The 17,456-nt window shown below is 42.2% G+C and overlaps 1 protein-coding gene across 3 annotated transcripts in view; it reads right to left on the bottom strand.

Annotated features, from left to right (window-relative positions):
* The window catches only part of akna (AT-hook transcription factor), a 29,628-nt gene extending 13,632 nt beyond the window's left edge, over positions 1-15,996 (bottom strand). For 2 of the 3 annotated variants that reach the window (XM_031855701.1, XM_031855704.1), the window contains exons 1-17: positions 15,311-15,996; positions 10,501-11,100; positions 9,177-9,963; positions 8,742-9,045; positions 6,968-7,042; positions 4,899-5,055; positions 4,626-4,726; positions 3,967-4,020; positions 3,759-3,877; positions 3,487-3,658; positions 2,767-2,936; positions 2,404-2,559; positions 1,962-2,205; positions 1,527-1,633; positions 1,070-1,326; positions 785-935; positions 102-254 (exon numbers count right to left, since the gene is read on the bottom strand). In XM_031855701.1, the coding sequence (XP_031711561.1) occupies positions 102-254; positions 785-935; positions 1,070-1,326; positions 1,527-1,633; positions 1,962-2,205; positions 2,404-2,559; positions 2,767-2,936; positions 3,487-3,658; positions 3,759-3,877; positions 3,967-4,020; positions 4,626-4,726; positions 4,899-5,055; positions 6,968-7,042; positions 8,742-9,045; positions 9,177-9,963; positions 10,501-10,849 (3,356 nt within the window). In that variant the 5' untranslated portion in view covers positions 10,850-11,100; positions 15,311-15,996. The remainder of the gene's footprint in view (positions 1-101; positions 255-784; positions 936-1,069; positions 1,327-1,526; positions 1,634-1,961; positions 2,206-2,403; positions 2,560-2,766; positions 2,937-3,486; positions 3,659-3,758; positions 3,878-3,966; positions 4,021-4,625; positions 4,727-4,898; positions 5,056-6,967; positions 7,043-8,741; positions 9,046-9,176; positions 9,964-10,500; positions 11,101-15,310) is intronic. The other variant, XM_031855702.1, reaches the window with a different exon arrangement.
* Between the last annotated feature and the right edge of the window lie 1,460 nt (positions 15,997-17,456).

The following is a 17,456-nucleotide window of genomic DNA, read 5'->3' as shown; positions in this document are numbered from 1 at the left end:
TATAAATAAATAAGGCTAGCTATAAGCTCTGTACTGTTGCTTAACTCTGCAGACTAACAGCAGGTGGACGGTGTGGTTACACCCGGCAGATAAAACCAAACCTGAAGCGAGGTGGAGAGCTGTTGTGGTGAGTGTAGCTCTCCTGAGCTGAAGCAGCTGCTCTCAAAGAGCTCAGAGGCGTCGTATTTCTCACACAGCTTTCGAGTCTCTCCCTCAGTCTGGTCACCTCGGCCTGCAGCCTCTGGATCGCATCACTAGAAAACACAAAAGATGTGCAAAACAATCACATGAGACAATCTAGCTGGAGGTCACGTTTGCATTTATTATGATTAGTTATTTTCACCACCACAGGTGTCCAAAGTCCAGTAAATGTGACCACTGAAGTGCTGCATTGTGAAAAAAAAAAAAAAAAAATTGCCAACGAGTATCTATCAGGTGTCAGTCCAAACGTACACGCACACACACACACGCGCACACACACACACGCACACTTTGAAAAGAGTCATGCAACACCACACCATGCAGGGATCAATACAGAGTACCTCCTAATATGCAACCACATTCAATAGCAGCCGATTCTGTAATCAAATACATAAAAGAATACGATAGAAAAATTATGTTTAATGATGTTTCTGGGAAAACTTACAGATTAAAAATAAATTTCAGGAAATAACCGACACTATTTTCATTCGTCGGCAATCATTTCTCTGCAGGGAGACAGACACACACACCTGGCCATGTTTGCACAGCTATCGCCATAGCAGCCGCTGCTACACACACTTACTTGCGATTCGCCGCCTGACTGGAGCTCAGTGCTCTGAGCGAATCGTCATGGTGATGCCTTCCAGCGGGGGAAGAGCTCGGGCTGGAGTTGTGGAGGGAATTGATAGATTCTGTGTACTCGTCCTTCTGTCCATCTTCAGACACAGTGTGAGCTGCAGAGGACGACGGCACGTTAAACACACAATGAAAGAAAAGGCTAATGAATAAGAGTGAGAACATAGTAGGAGAATAACAGGACCACATTAGTACAACAATCTCAGTTGAAGGACAGAACTTAGAGACTCACATCTGTCACTTTCCAACCCAAACTCACTGGTCCCACTGTCAGCCCTGGTTTGTTCTGTGTGACGGACGCAGCGCTGTGGAGAGCAGGAGAAAGTGCGTCTCCTCTGCCCTTGTCTGGTTCTCCTCTGCTGGTCACGGTCAAGCTGAGAGTCACTTGTGGGCTCCATAGCCGCGTGACTGCGTGACGATGACGAAGCAGGAGCTGAGACTGGGCCAATGTGAGGATTACCCGGGTCCACCTCCTGAGGCCCTGAAACACTGTCGCAGAATAAAAGAATATTCAAACATGCTGAAAACACAAAAAAATATAAAATAAATAAAATAAGAGACTCAGGAGCTGTAGAGTTGTAGGGCCAAACATCAGTATGCTGTGTGGTATAACATGGGTGGGGGATGGCACGGGAGGGAAAATTCATTGCGCAGTAAATTGGTGTGGAGGCAGTGATGGACTTTCTCACCTCTCTGAGGCCCTCTGGTGGAGAGGACTGGAAGCTGCTGCAGGAGTCAGCCAGCTGCTCTCTGAACAGACAAACCCGCTGTCCGTCTCCGGAGAGATGATCCCATCCTGGTCAACACAACACAGAACAAAGATGATGCAGCATGTAGCTCTACACATTCTAGATGTAGCTGCATCACGTTTGAAGGCAAACATAAGGTTTTATGTATCACTTCAGTGCTTTGGCTTTTAAAACAACTCGTAATTTGGAAGCACTAGAACACACAAAGCAAAAAAAATGAGAAAATGTTTCAAAATTTTAAAAGCCGAAAGTAAAATCTTCTGAGGCTTCAACGCTCCAATCATCAAATGTTAAGAGCTGCCTCATCTAACCGCGCCACATTTGTGACTAAACTCAATGTAATATCAATGACAGACTCTGCAATATAATACTGACCTGAGAAAGCACTCTGCTGCTCCCAGTTTGGAGTTTGGAGTTCCTCTTTTCCAAGGCTGTAATCTCTCCCAGACTGCTCAGACTGCTGCTGTGGGACTTCCCCACCTCTAACCTCCTTCTGCTACTGAGAGGATGGAGTGTGGTGGACTGGCTGGAGGCCCTGCGTGAAGAAGAACTGGACCTACTAGCTTGCTGTTTGACGGTGCGAACAGGAGCCGAGTCCAGATGGTCCGATTTGTCTTTCCTGTCAACAGAGAAGTGCAGCGAATTCAGTCCAGCGACTTAAATTAGCTTCCCATTGAAAATAGGTAGGTAATATTTTACCATTCAAAATAAAAATAATTACATTTAGACAGGAAAAGTACTGTGCAGTGTGAGAGCAAACACTACTGTGCTGCTGATGAAACTACTGCTCATTCCGTCTACTTCTCTGAAGACTTACCTCTGTGGAAGACTTTTCTGGACTTCCAGGTCTCCAGTTCTGTGACTCTGTCTTTCTTTCTCCTCGTCCGAAGGCTGCGTGTCACTTCTTAAGACAGCAGAAGAGGAAGCTCCTTCCCTCTGGCTATTGTCTAAAAGTTTGGGAAGCTCCTTGAAGCTTTGGTAGCGAAACAGAGGAAGGAAAACTTTCAGGGTGCAATAATGAGAGTCCAGCCTGCAGCCTCCTTACCTTCCATTCCTCCTTCTGACAGTGAGAAAAGGAATTGCAAATATTTGGATATCTCCTAACATTTATTAAAAGTCTTCCACAGCACAAGATACAGATGGTCACTATTCATTAAAAAACACAAAGATTCCCACTCACTGATCTATTAGCGTGGCAAAGTCTTGTTCAACGTGTCTTTGTTTGCCATTCAGAGGTTTGAGGTAGAGAGAATTAAGAGTGTCCTCGTCTCCATCACTCTCTTCACTGGCTGAGCTCACCTCCACCGCCGCTGCCTCTCCTGGATCAACCAGCAAAGGCACAGGTGGACTCTGGAAAGAGGTGAAGTTAGATCATATTATATACACACACATATATAAATAAAATCTGCTATAACATCCTGTCATGTCATAGCAGGAGTGTGTTCTCCATTAACCAAAGAAGGTCAAATGTCTGACAGCTACTATTTGTTGAGTTCATTAAGCCGTTTTAACACGAGGGAATGTTGGTATCGCTATGCAGAAGAAACTATTTTCTTTAGCATAACATTATCTTTCAGTGAAAAAATGTCTTCAACTTTTATTATTATTTATTTGCCAATTACTTTTGGATGCATCACAATTGTTTGGTCTATAAAATATAAGAAAATAGAAAATCCCAATAGAATGGGACGTCCCTTGAGATAGATATCTCTGTTCCGAGGGAGAACTGACCGACAGCCCAAAACCCACTTTACAACAAAACAAACAGAAAATCCTCTCATTTGAGAAGCTACAACCATCACATGCTCAGAATTTTGCGTGATATATTATTAAATGATTAGATATTGTGTACTGTTCCAGGACAGAGGGCATTAATACAGACAGAGCTGTTCAACGGTACCTGTGGGTGAGTCAGCGTTTCTCCTCCCTCAGAGGGGACAGATGAAGGGGAGGGGTGAGGAGGTGGAGAGGGAGGAGACACACAGGTGGGCTGCTCTTGTTGCATCTGTTCCACCTGCTCCTTCAGCTCGTCCATACGCAGCCCACACTGAAAGATCAGCCCCTCCAGCTCCCTGACACACACACATGCACACAAAACATAATAAAACCCGAGTGCACATGTGTAAAGAATATCAAATGGAATCTATGACGTATTTATCTTGGGGCGCTCACCGTTCAGGGTCGAAGTGGCTGATTTGTGCCCCATGCTGCTGCAGGACGTTGTGTTCATCCCTCGCTAACAGGTAGCCCCTTTCTAAAGAGTCGAGGCCCTCGGCAAGCTGCGAGAGACCCTGAGAGAGCACGACTTCATTAGTTTGGATTTGAGGTGGCTATTAGAAGTCATTCGTCTGAACTATTTAAACTGAGTTGTTGTTCTTACCTTCATCTGGTCAAAAGCCCCGAGTTGTTTTAGGAGATCCTCAAAAGTCTGCAGCTGAATGAAGAACATTAAAACCTTGATCTCTTTATCACATCATCTCATAAATCTGTCAGGATTTCCATTACTGATGATCAGGGGTGTGAATCTTTCGGTATCTCACAATTCGATTTTGATTCTTGGGGTCACAATATAATTCAAAAACAATTCCCAATTCAAATAGTTTCTCGATTTAGTACATAGAAGTGCTGATATGGCAATGTGGCAAATTATGGCATGAAAGCAGCAAAAGAGAATAAGATTATGGACTTTTTAGATTTGGAAAAGGTTATATCAACCAATTGCAATAATATAAACATCCAAGAATAAACCAAAGGCAACATTAATTTATGCCAAAGTTACACAAAAAAAGATTATTTTACTAAAAAGCCTCAAGAATAACAAATTCAAGTTGTACAAAAAATAAAAATGCCGCCTGATACATGAATACAATTAACAGGCTTTGTACAATAACACTGTATTTGGTGGGTTTTTACAGCAAATCACACAATGATGCTCGACTATACTATGACTTTGTGTGCATGATTACATTCCATCAGTAGCAACATCAAAGTGCTTTTGTAGAAAACCCTTCCTGTTAATAGATACAACAGGTCATTTACCTGCTGGAGGAACTTGTCGGCCTGATTGCAGAGAATCCTGGCCAGCTGCTGTCCCACCTGAGGGTCCGGGCTTCTTGTGGAAGGACAGGAAGATGAACTTCCTGTTCATTTGACAGGTGCAGAGGAAGGAGTTACATGATGCAAGTTACAGAGAATGATGAAACTGTACAGCAATAAATCCATAAAGCAGGGTGACTCATTTATATGAAATATGATTATATGAAGTGATGAATTTGACAGCAAAGCAGTACATATTGAATAGGATGAATGTACTCTGGTGATTGCTGTGTCCGTTTTGGTGAGGAGATGCAGAGTTAAACTCTGCTCGCTGAGCCGGAGGAAAATCCAGCATCATGAACTTTGAAGAGTCCCGGTTTGGTCCAGACAGCACCAAGTGGCCGGGCTTTGGAGGGTCCGAGTACAGGTTCACCTGGTGGAGATATGAATCATAAGTCTGGTGGTATATTGGTGCAACTTTCCCTTTGCTTTTCCTGGTGACATAAGTGACTTTAACTACTGAGCAACAGCACATTTGGTCCTGGTGACAAGGACACTTTACAGAACATATTAAGACTTTTTTGCTGCATAAAGTGTTCAAACTGAGCATTTTTGTAGAAATAATCAAATCATACGACAAACAATAGAGATGATCAAAATTAGTTGCATTTGCTAAGCAACCTAGTGTCATCTAGTGTTGTGTTTTTGTTTGCTCTCTAAAGTCACAACATCAAACAGGTCATTTCAGAGCAGAGAAGACGGACTGAATTTAAACTGAGCTGTGTGATATACGGATTAAACGTAGACACTGGGAGGTCGCCCTTCCCCCTCCACACATACAGAATTGAATGAAAATGAGTGTAAGCCCCTCCCCTCTAAGCAATAAATCACCATGACCTTAAAAGGACCCACACACACACACACACACACTTTCTCCTACCATTACATTCAGCTTGTATCATATTAATTAAACAGTTAACACTGAAAATAATTAGTCAGAAAGATGGAATGATATAAACTAAGATCATTAAACAAACTAGAGTATGTCAGGCCTGAGTGTTTAAGTTTTTAATTCAAAAGAAAATGTGCTTTGTGTAAAATAGCATTACTTGAGCTTGTCTAAGTCTGAGAAGATGCATTTCCAGTTGAATGAATTAATCATTCAGGGTTCACACAACATGAAAAATAAACCTCCCATTGAAAGTAATCAGACAACAAATGTCAGTGTAAAGTGGCTCCTCCCACCCTGCCAGTGTGATGTGAGCTAGCAGAGGGCGGGGGAGACAGATGGTGGTTCAGTGTTGTGGTGATGGAGATGGAGGGGAGGCTGAGGCTAATTTAAAAATAAGTGCTGATTGTGGAGTGCTGCTGCTCCAACAGAAATGATTTAAAGGAGCTACTTCACTACACTCATCCCGTCTCTATTTCTCTTTCATTTCTTTCCTATCCTACTTTTTCGTTCTGACATAATGCTCCGTCTGTGATGTCCTGACAATGTCTGGGCTGTTGGATCTCTATAGGTCTGTCCTGTAGAAATAAAGACACAACAAGCTAATAAACAGTTGAATAAACATCTGAAATTTAAAAAAATGTGCATGTTTATTTTCATAAACCTCCCTCTGAGCACTCTGAAACATTTCATTTCTGTATTGTTGCTTTTTTAAAATCAAATTCTGGCTTCTGTTGTGCAGCTTGATTTTTTCAAACAAATGTATGATACTCATTAACATCTTCATGCTAGAATCCATTAAATAAGGCAATCATATCTCCTTTTTATTCCTGTACTTGGTGAAGGCAGGTACAGGCCACAAAAACACTCAATCAAATCATCTTTGGGCAATTTAAAAACCACAAAATGAAGGAAACGCACAATACTAGTCTGTGTATTCAGCAACGTGACTGAATGCTGAAACAGTACTGACCACATGCAGAAAATACACACAAAAGGGAGTACTGTCATTGGCTAAGAGAGCGTTTTGTTTAGCCACATCATGTGGACTGTGCCGTGGTGTATTTTAGGAACTGGAAAGCTGAAACAGACATACTAGTGCGTTCACTGCTGCTCCTTCGTTTAATGAAAGCTACAGCATTGTAGAAGTGAATCAGGTATTTGTGTTATACACTTATACCTGCCATGTGTGTTTAGAAAAAAAACATATAATGTAATAAAATTAGAGAAAAATAATCATTTCACTTTGAAGCTCCCTTCTGGAAGTGTTATAGTGATTTAAAAATGAGACCAAAAATAAACTTTATGGCACCGTAATGTAATGTTTTTTAAAACCCTGTACTACTGCAAATTATTAAATAGTGATACATTACGGCCTGATTCCTATATTAACTACCTTGGCTGCGAGGCGCAGGCGATCAATGGTGTTCTCCGCCTCGGCGTACTTAGTCAGCAGTCTGTTGTAGTCCTCCTGCAGCGAGATGAGGCGGAGAGGAAATGAGCCAGCAAGAGGAAGAGAAGAGAAGAAAATAGAGAGCGCAGAAGAAGCATGCGAGGAAAGAAACGAGCGAGGAATGAAAAATACAAAGGAAGAGTGGAGGCAAGGAATGAGGGGGCAGAGAGAAGGAAGCAGGATTTACGTATCGTTAAGTTATTTGTCACAGTTGAACAGAGGAGATAAAAATATATTTGTACAACCTGGGGCTTTTTTTCACTGTTTTGGCCCCTTTGTTTCAATGAAGAAATGTCTTAATGCAACAGCTAACTATCAGCTAGCACAAAGTCTGGTCCATAAAGCAATGTTTTACGCAGTTTGGTGTGGAACAACTTGATTGGCCTGCACAGAGCCCTGACCACAAACCCAACCAACTCCTTTGGGGTGAACTAGAGCACCTCGTGTTTTGTGGAAAGCCATTTTAGCCGCAGATTAATGCCGATGGCTTTGGAACGTCATGTACACCAATCAAATGTGGGTGTAATGTTCCAGTGTCCACACACTTGTATCCTTGATATGTACATCACAGCCAGTGGTTCACTTTGAAAATACATGTACGGATTCTCTTGTATAAAACATGGGAGTTTGCAGTAGCCAAACTTAAATCGTGTAGCGGATGCAAAAAAAGAGCAGACCAGTAGTGGACTGTAATTTTAGAATAACATTTATAGAAAAAGTCACTCTGAAAAGCAAGGATTAGGGGTGTTGGAAGGCTAATTTGTGTTTTCTCAAAGTCAGTGATCTGCAGACCTTATTCCATTTCAATCAAAATCTCTGTAGTGTGAAGAGACGTCACAAGCCTAAGCTTTGTAACTGCCTCGGTGCTGTAGACGGATTGCAAAACAAAGCATTAAGAACGTAATATTGAAATACACAAGGGCAGGGTTATATTGATAACTTGTTTGAGAACAATCCAGATGCCATCTTAGACTTGAACAGAAAGGATATTACTATTTCTGACTGATGTTCCCTCTTAAAATGTCTATAAAACCCAGCACCAGAATGAAGAAGGTCTCATCTTCATTATTCTTTTTGGTACCACATAGGCTGGTAATTTAAATCTCTCCAGTATACTCAATATATACCAAACTTTGAAGTTTAATTTCCCTGATGTACGTCTTCCCTGCTCAGTACATGATGTCTCGTTGCTTGACTTCAGCGATGCTACAGAATAAGAGAGGATGTAAAGAGGGTGCCTCTGGGAACGAGCAAAGATGGTGGTGAAGTGGTGGCAATTTACTTTAGATTTCCCTTCGGACATTTAAGGAAATTGGGGAAAACCCTTTAGTTTTTCTAGGGCCCCTGCTCGATTTAGACATTATCACTGGTAGATGTTTCCAGAGGTGTGATGCAGTTGTCACCGAGTTGTCTTGGCTGTCATTACACCTTGAGCTGGTCCCCAGACAAAAGTGGGAGGAAACAGTTTGAAGTCATGAATGTGTTTCTGCTCTTTAACAATCAAATAACACTAAACATGAGTAATCATTGCTTTATCAAATAATGTTGCTGTGGGCCAAAGTCAAGACAATACCAGTATTCTGATGTGAAAAAGCCTGAGAATGCAAAATCTCGTGAGTGATTTGATCTTGGCAGTAGTTCCTGCACTTTAGTGCCAAAGCATTGTGTGTGTATTGAGCCAGCTTAGTGTAGATGTACTCCCAGTCTCTACCAGTACCTCCAGTTGGTCGAGCAGTGTGGTGGCCTGCTGGCGGGATCTGAACTCCTGAGGCACAGGGGAGTTGGGGGCGCTGGTTGGTGGTTTGTAAGAGTCTGATGAGGCAGGAGCTCCAGCGGTGGTGTTCAGTAGGACTTCTTTCGCAATGTCAGCGGGGGATTTAAACACGAAGGGGGGCTCAGGTGATGAGGACTTCCTCTTGGAAGAGGGTCTGCTCTTGGGGGGGTTGTAACCATCTTTGGGGAAATGGACCTTGGGTTCCACCTTGGAGAAGTCTGGTGTGCGGTAACTCGGAGGCCCTTTTCTGGAAATACAATTAAATACATGGTTAGTGCTTTATATGAAAAAACTACAATCATGATGTATGAAAACTGAAAGAAGGGAGGACACAAAAGCTACAACATAAGAACTAATTGCTATGGGAATGTGGCTCACCTGGATTCATCCATTTCAGCAGCATTAGTCCTGGCTCTTGGTGTCTGCTGCCCTTTGTCAGGACTTGCCGTCCGATGTTGGAGTTTCAAAGAGTCGGCTTTGGCTTTGCTGAGGGAACGATTACTTGAATATGTAGATTGAGGAGAGGGCTGCCTCACCTTCCTTGGTGAGGGAGTGGGCTGTTTCTGAGGCTTACCTGACTTATCCGACGCCTTTAGAGGTCCATTATTTACTCCGCTGGAATGATTTGACACACCTTCTTTAGAAAACATGGCTGCTCCTGGCTGAAGAGGATCCCCGAGCTTCACCTCAGCACAACGAGGACTGGACGTCAGGCTTACGTGGCTCCTGTGGCTCCGGTGTGATTCTGGAGGACTGTCTGTGCAGCTCATCTCTGGGAGGGTTTCGGCGTCAATCCCCGGAGCAGCAGCTAGTTCCTCAGCAGTGAAGTGGCAAAGGTGGGGAAAAGCGGGGGCGGTGACAGGTGAGGCAGGCCGGGATATTGGGCAGTGATGATTGGAGACTGTAGCAGGTCCCATGGCTAACCGGTGATATAGTGTAGGGCTGATCTCCTCCATCTCTCTTTTGGAAATAGAGCGCTCAGCCAAGCCCTTCGTGGTTCCAAGCTCTCTTGATGTGCTAGGGTGTCGATTTTTCTTCCTCTTCCTGTCACTGCTAGTCCCCGCTTCCTCTCCATCTTTCTCCTCCTCTGTCATGTCCAAGTATTTGTCCCACTGAGGGACGCACTCCATCCCCTGCTCTTCTGCTCTATCCATCAAGTCCTCAACTGCCAAAAACAAGGAGAGACGGGGAAATGGGACGACAGGTTTCAACACAGTATATGAATAAAGTGGCTCCCACAACAAAGGAGGGTAGCTCGCCGAGCGTTGTCCAAAACTCAAAATCTATTGATAAAAGGATGTTAACATTTTAGAAATGCACGTTTAACTGTTGAAATGTTCTGTTTCAATCCATATTTGCCTTTTAAAATCAATTGTGAAAATGAAAACATTTTGCTCTCCTGTCATATTCATTAAAGAAAGTCTATTTAATCCAACTCATTTAATCTGATGAATCAATATACTCAAATCGAGGATTTTGTTTGAGGAATTTTATATTTTTTTTAGGGAAATGACGTTTGAAGATTCATTGGAAACCTCAATATAAGCTAAGAATGTCACTCAGTGATATAAAGTACAAACAATTTGTAGTTAATGAGCTCAAACGTGAAAAAAACAGTAGTATTGTCCTTTACGCATATTAGTACAGGAACTAGAACATCAAAACTTGCAAAGAAATACTTTAGTCAAGGTAAAAGACTCACATGGCGATCGTATTTGTACATCCTCTCCTTGGGATTCGTTATGGGACCAATGCTGACTCAGGTTGTAACTCAGCTCCTCAGGTGTATCCCTCTCATGCCCACGAGGGTCTGCCTCCTGTAGGGGGAGGGGTCCAGGGTACAAGTTTGGATTACTTTCTGCATCTGAATCACAACAAGATGCCCACAACTCCAAATCCTCCAGCACTTCAGACAATCCAATGATGCCATTCTCATCCATCTGGCGTACAAAGTCCTCATCCTCAGATATCACAGAGCTGGTGGGTGAGGTGCGAACCGGGGCGGGGGTCCAGAAGAGAACCCCTGCTGTGGTGTTCTTTCTCATCTCCATTCACCTATCGGGCCACTTCGGCCCTCAGCTCTGACCTCAGTTACTGTGTCAGCCAAGCACAGGAATGCCTTGAATCCTTTCTCGTTGATCGGGCTCTGCAGTGAGCTCCACTTTTAAAGTCATGGCTACAGCATGTCACCGATTGCAGGTTCATGTCAGTAAGCGGGGAAAAAGTTCAGAGGCGGAGCTAAGGACGACTGGTTGGTCAGTCTTCAGTCTTGAGGAAGAGGAGATCTCTTTGGATGCAGTTCCTGAAACACAAAATAGTATCAACTCCTCAGTCTCTATAATCATTTAGCATGACACTCAAGTAGAGGTATCAAAAGGAGATCAATTGAAGGAAAACAAACATATATAAAAGGACAAGTTCATGAGTTTGGGACTGTTGGACAAAACACGCATTTTAAAGAAATCACCTTGAGATCATCTTTTTATTCACACACAGCTCCTCCGTAAACAAACGTCTACAGTCCATACATGAGGTCTTAACATGTGTCCCACTGCACATCTCTCATAAATAGATTGTGTGTATTATTGTTGCTGTCTGAAGTCAGAGGATTAAATGCTATCATAAGGTAAGGCAATCATTTCAAACAAAGAGTCACCAAATATCACTTATATTTGGTGTTTATAACTCTGACTTTGTCATAGTTATAAACACCAAATATAATTCACAGAAAAACACCATAGTGATTAAATAGTTTGCATTTAAAAGCATTTAGGTCAGCTTTAACCCTCTCAGCCTCTCATCTGGCTTCGCTGAGGACTCAGGATGAGCTGCTGTGGGTCATAAAATGAAGAATGAATTCAGGTAGTAAGCACTTCTAATAAAAACCATGCCTCTGAAAATGTGGACTATAACTGCCAGCATATGTATTTTTAATGTTTCCATCCATGATGTGCAGTCACAGTACATTCTGTCGGACACTTCCTGTGAGGTGCAGCACTGAAGGACTCGTTTCAGAGGAGAGTTCTCCGTCAGTCCACACAACAGATAAGCATCTCTATTGCCCCGTGATGAAGTCCTGTGCTGTTGGGTCGCTCAACGAAGCATTTCAAGTTCTTCATTACAGACGTATCGTACGTGTAACAGACTCTGGATCAGACTGCTGGTTCACAACGTTACACCAAGTCCCCCAAATATGTTCCTAGAGCTGCAGCGGTCACTATGGCAACGACACAACATGGACACGAGCAGCGCTTTTCAGTGTCTGCAATAAACCTTTGACAACTCTCAACATACATGCCAGCACCACACAAAGTCTGTAACAGTGCTACAAAGACAACGATTGAAGTTATACATATGCAACAGCAGCACTTACTCATTGAGCAAACACACACACACACACACACACACACACACACACACACACACACACTCGTCAGGAGAGGCACAGTGCTGTGCATCCATGCACTTGGTTGTGTTGGGGGCAGACACAAGGCTCGGTGTGTACGACTCACAGACTAGCATCATGCTCTCTCCACAACCCTTTCACACACACAAAGCAGCAGAGGCTGCACGCTGGCCAACATGGACGAACTCACCGTGCACTTAAAGTAGACCACAAGAAATGAGAGCGCGCCCATCTCAGGATAAAAAAACTTAAGAAGTTTAGAAAAGCAATAACTTGAGAAGAGAAAGAGCTCACTGGATGATTATAACATTACAGCATATACATTCCCTCACCCCAACACACAAGAATGTGCAGGGACTCCAGATGAGGACACAAGGACGACAATATGTGAAGTCATTTGATTACAACTTGTAACCAGTGGTGAAAAGCAACTAAATACTTTTTTTTTTTTAGTGCAACTTTATGCTTCCTTACATTTGAGGGAGACATTTACTTTAAATTTCACTCCATTTATCTGACAGCCATGGTGAATTACAGCAAAATGCAAGACAAGCTTATAAAATATGATGCATTGTTATTATCCGATGTACCCGTCAGTATATAAGTGTGTCAGGATCAGCTCCACCTCAACCAGCGATCACATTGAAACTACTGTTAACTAGAAGTGGGTTCTTCTTTGGTACCCAACAAAATGTGTCCGGTCAGATTTGTGCCCTTCTTTACTGGCGATAGATCCTCATTTAAAATCATAATTTTGCCAATTTTAGTAAATATTTTGGTAAACTCAGGTATTGCATCTCCACTACAGTTGGTATCCAAAGTTGTGATACAATAGGCCCTACTGCTTACATATGCATCTGTTTTTAACTAATAATAAAGAAGTAAGAACATTTTGAACGTGGTTCTGATTACATCCTCTATCCCTGCTCGTCACCAGCGGTACCTGCTCCGCCAACACTTAGAAAACGATTTCAGTTTTGGGTGGTGCAGCGTTTCTGTCTCTCACACACACACACACACACACGTTGGGTATTTACAGTACGTGCAGCCAACTGTAACTAGATTTAGAGCAAATACAGAAGAGAAGCAGACAGCAAGGAACTTCCAGTGAAATCAAAGCCATCTCTTGGTTCAAAAGCTTCTCTAGGTTTTCCATAATCGTTGGATTTCTGATACCTGGTAAGAATAAAGCAAAGAAACAACTCACCTGTTGCTCTGCTCGTCCTCCCTGATCACTCCCGTGGAACTAAGGGTTTATCGAAGCTACCAGATGGGGGGGGGAATTAAGCTGCTCTAAAGCCCTTACAGGGGGCTTCACAGATGGTAAACAGAGAATGATCATCAGTAAACATCCAGGACAGGAGGCTAGCTCAGCTCCACACAGACAGACAGACAGTCAGCAGGGCTGTAATCACCTGACTGTCAGGAGAGCTCAGGTTGGACAGGTGGGGAGGAGGAACAATAGACAGACACAGAGAGAGAGAGACACAGAGAGAGAGACACAGAGAGAGAGAGAGCAGGAAGGAAAAGCAATGACAGAAAGTCCTCCAGTCATTCCCAGTCCCACCAAAGCTGTCGTAAAGTCATTAAACCTGGACAACAGCGAGACTACATGAATTTTCACAGGATGCCGACGGCTGAATTCTGAGCACAGTGAGCACTAGTGTAGCTGGAGCTGTCCCACAAGATGGCAGAGGTAGAGCGAGTTGTGTGTGTGTGTGTGTGTGTGCGTGTGTGTCCTGTGGAGGACGGCCTAGTGACTAATATACAGTATGACAGCTAATCTTCTTAGGAGGCACAGGGAGAGCTGAAGGAACAGAACGCACTGAGCAGAGGGACTAAATAACACTGGACGATTTTGAATTGTGCTGAAATTATTAGTTCATTGATCAATTACTCGCTGGAAAGAAAAAAAAAAAGTCACTAAGGATCATTTTAAAAATGTATCAAGCTAAAGTTGTTGTGTGGATTATTAAGGTCGTATGTCTTCCTGATTATTCTAAATGGGCATCCAGGAAGATATTTGAGAAAGATTTCTAAAATCTTTCAAATAACAATTTCCTCGAAATGGCCATTCTTTTTGTTCTTGCAATGTCCTTTTGCATTAACATGATGCCATTCATCAAATAATAACTCAACAAGTTATAAAGCCTTTGGTGCTGTATATTTGCCAAGAAACAACTGCTGATATAAGAACAGAGAGACGTACTATTACACAGGGCATGGGTATCAAACATCAATACTTTGTTGTTGCAGACCGAAATGTGTTCTTAGCACAGAGAATCAAACATTATTAAGTAGTGAAAGTTGGCAATGAACTCTCTCACGATATGTACTGTAAACTTCCAGACTACACTACAGGTGAATAGGTTAAAATAAATAAATAGATCACCATGAAACTTCCCCAGTTTACAGTTACTAACATTCAGACAAGTATTTTCAGAATACAAGTTTTCTGATATTGTATGTTTGAATATGCAAATGAGGCATTATCTAATTGTAACTTTTGTTGAATTTAGGAGAAATCTACAGACACAGATAGTAAAATAAAACCTAAATGTGTATTTTGGTTGTTTTATTTCCACTAGTCTGAAAGAAGACATGTAATGGAAGCTAAATAGCCCAAAATCTCTACATTGACCAGTGCATGAAAAAACATCATTTTTTCTGAGGTGTCTCCTGTTAAACTCGGGTATCGTATTGGCAGTGGTAATGAAAAGATGTAATTAATTCCCAACCAGACTGATATACATGTACAAGTTAAATAAATCAGTAGTAGAACATATCATGAATTAATGGCTCTGCTATGAGGGGGATCTACTCCCATCTATCCTATCTCTCACACAATGCTGTTAAGTTTGATCTCCAGCCCCATGCTTTGCAATAACAAGAAGCTCCCTGTTGACTTCAACTCAAGAAGAAAAGTTGCTCAACAACTGTTAACCAAGTCCAACCAGCCAGGCTGGTGTGCAGAGCAGCACAGAGCTAACGTTTGCACAATATTAGCCTATTTGTTGCGTTTATGAGGACAATGCACACAGATCAATATAAATTACACTATTGTGCAATTAAAGTAATTGACAACAGCGTTGCATTGCAAACTTACCTCATGTTACAGATACGATTCATGCATTTCGTCGGTTCAACAGGCGAGATGTTCAGCAGACTGTGGAGCTTCACTGGAGGACGTCAACAGGTCGGTTCCCTTGAAACCCGTAAAACGTAGAGAAGACCCGCCCCGTGTCACCATGGCGCGCGCACAACAAACAGACACGGTGCAGGTTGCTGAGGTTTCCTCAAGCACTCCCCGAGCCTCCACATTCGTTACACTGCTAAATATGGCAACTTATTACTGTTGTGAACTGTAACAGAGTAACGGTGGAGTCAGAGTCCGTTTAAAAAGTTGTCTATCGTTACCATCACTTACGCGTTACTCCCAACGCCAACTTACAAAGACATCACAGCCCACATCAAGATGTCATTCAGCTGCATAATATCGGTACCTTGATGCTGGAGGAGTCACAGGAATTAATTTATCACAAGGAAAACGTGGTTTCTGGTATTTAGGAGGCTAATCATCAGTCGTGTGGAGTGTGGCGTTGATTACTGCTGGCAGAGTCCTTCAAGACAAACTCTTTTGTGGTCCTGAGTTTAGTATTTCAGGCAAGTTGTACCTTCTTACAGGCCACGTACACCTCTTTTAATCATTCAAACAGCAGTCCTAACCCTAACGTTAACCTTTTCTAAGTCTGAACATAACCATTTCATGTGTGGAGTTTGTTGCAGGTTGTGTTACCTGATAGACGAAGTTCCGGACAAATTACCACCGGGCCAAGTAAAACCAAAAAACTGAGTGGTGATTGGTTATGAGGCTGTTCAGGGGCGGGGCTTAGCGTAGATCTGGGAAGACGAGTATACAACCGAATACATTAGGGGCTTGCAGTTCAAAGACAAGGCCACAGGAGGGCACCATTTCCTAATTTAAGAAGGCTCTTTTCCTCCCTGTATTTAGGGGATTCAAATTTAATTTGTATCTTAATGGATGTCCAACACAGGTTTTCATCGATGTATACAAACATAACTAAAGAATAGAACAGAAACAAATACAAGAAATGTACGAAATTCATTTTAGAAAAAAAAAATCAAACTAAAAATTATTTGTTTTCAAGATCATGCAAAAATAAATTATATAGGTCAACCATCAGTTGAAATAGTTTTTTAAAATCTTTTTGATTCCAGCTTTTATCAATACTTAAAATAATTAGTATATTAGTAAGTACTTGTTTCGTCAACTTAGCGGAACTCAACTTCTTCCAGGACAGACCTTCACATTATGAAAATGATACATTATAAAATGATAATTTTCCCTCCCCTGTTTGAACATGACAATGACTTGCGCACAAAGCCTTGTCTATAAAAACAAATGGTTATCCAGTTCTGTGTGGAAGAACTTGACTCTACTGACCTTTGAGAGTAAAGGCTTTGATAGCAGCCTATTGATGCCGAGGATTCTGGAAAGACATGTTCAATTACACATGAATTTTTTCTTGGGGTGTCCAGTGTCCAAATACTTTCGGCCATGTAGTGGTACCCTGGATCAGTGTCAGTGACCATTAAATACTCTGCCTGTGGTACCCTGGCCCACTTTCAAACGATACCACTTTCAAATTCCACTTTCAAATTCCGTGTCATTATGATGACACGGTAGCCCACAGAACATCATTATCACTATTTGAATGGCAAATTAAATCGTCTTACGGCAAATTGTCTTTTTACAAAGGCAGCAAAGAGGAGAACTGAACAGTAATTTTATAGGTAGATGTGCAAAAAAAAAAGTTACCCAGAAAAGTAAGGCTCATCAATGCTGGTTTGCTAAATGGTATTGCTCTGTTACTGCATGTCAACTAGTTTGAAAACTGGTTGAAACTGAAGTGAGAGAAATACAGAGAGATGACTATGAAGCAGACAACAATCTGCCTTCTCTCTTCTTCATTCCTGCAATAATTGGTCTCATTCAATGATTCAATCAGTATATCATCTTGGTATGAAGCAACAACAAAAAGCAAAGTCAAAGTACAGTAGATTGCTATTTGGCTTATCAGAGAAGACACGATGGCAGAGTATTTAATGGTCACTGGCACCGATCCAAACAATAGGCTCCTGCAGCTCCCGTGTGACAAGACGAGCAGTATATAAAATGGATTGAAGGACATTTCAGTACAGTGTGTTCCACTTGCATTATGCACACTTTG

Source organism: Anarrhichthys ocellatus, unplaced genomic scaffold, assembly GCF_004355925.1.
Source record: "Anarrhichthys ocellatus isolate YVR2014 unplaced genomic scaffold, GSC_Weel_1.0 scaffold16, whole genome shotgun sequence".
In the NCBI taxonomy this organism is placed as follows: domain Eukaryota; kingdom Metazoa; phylum Chordata; class Actinopteri; order Perciformes; family Anarhichadidae; genus Anarrhichthys; species Anarrhichthys ocellatus.
Note: the sequence above shows the minus strand (reverse complement) of the source record. Positions and strands in the feature narration are given on the sequence as shown.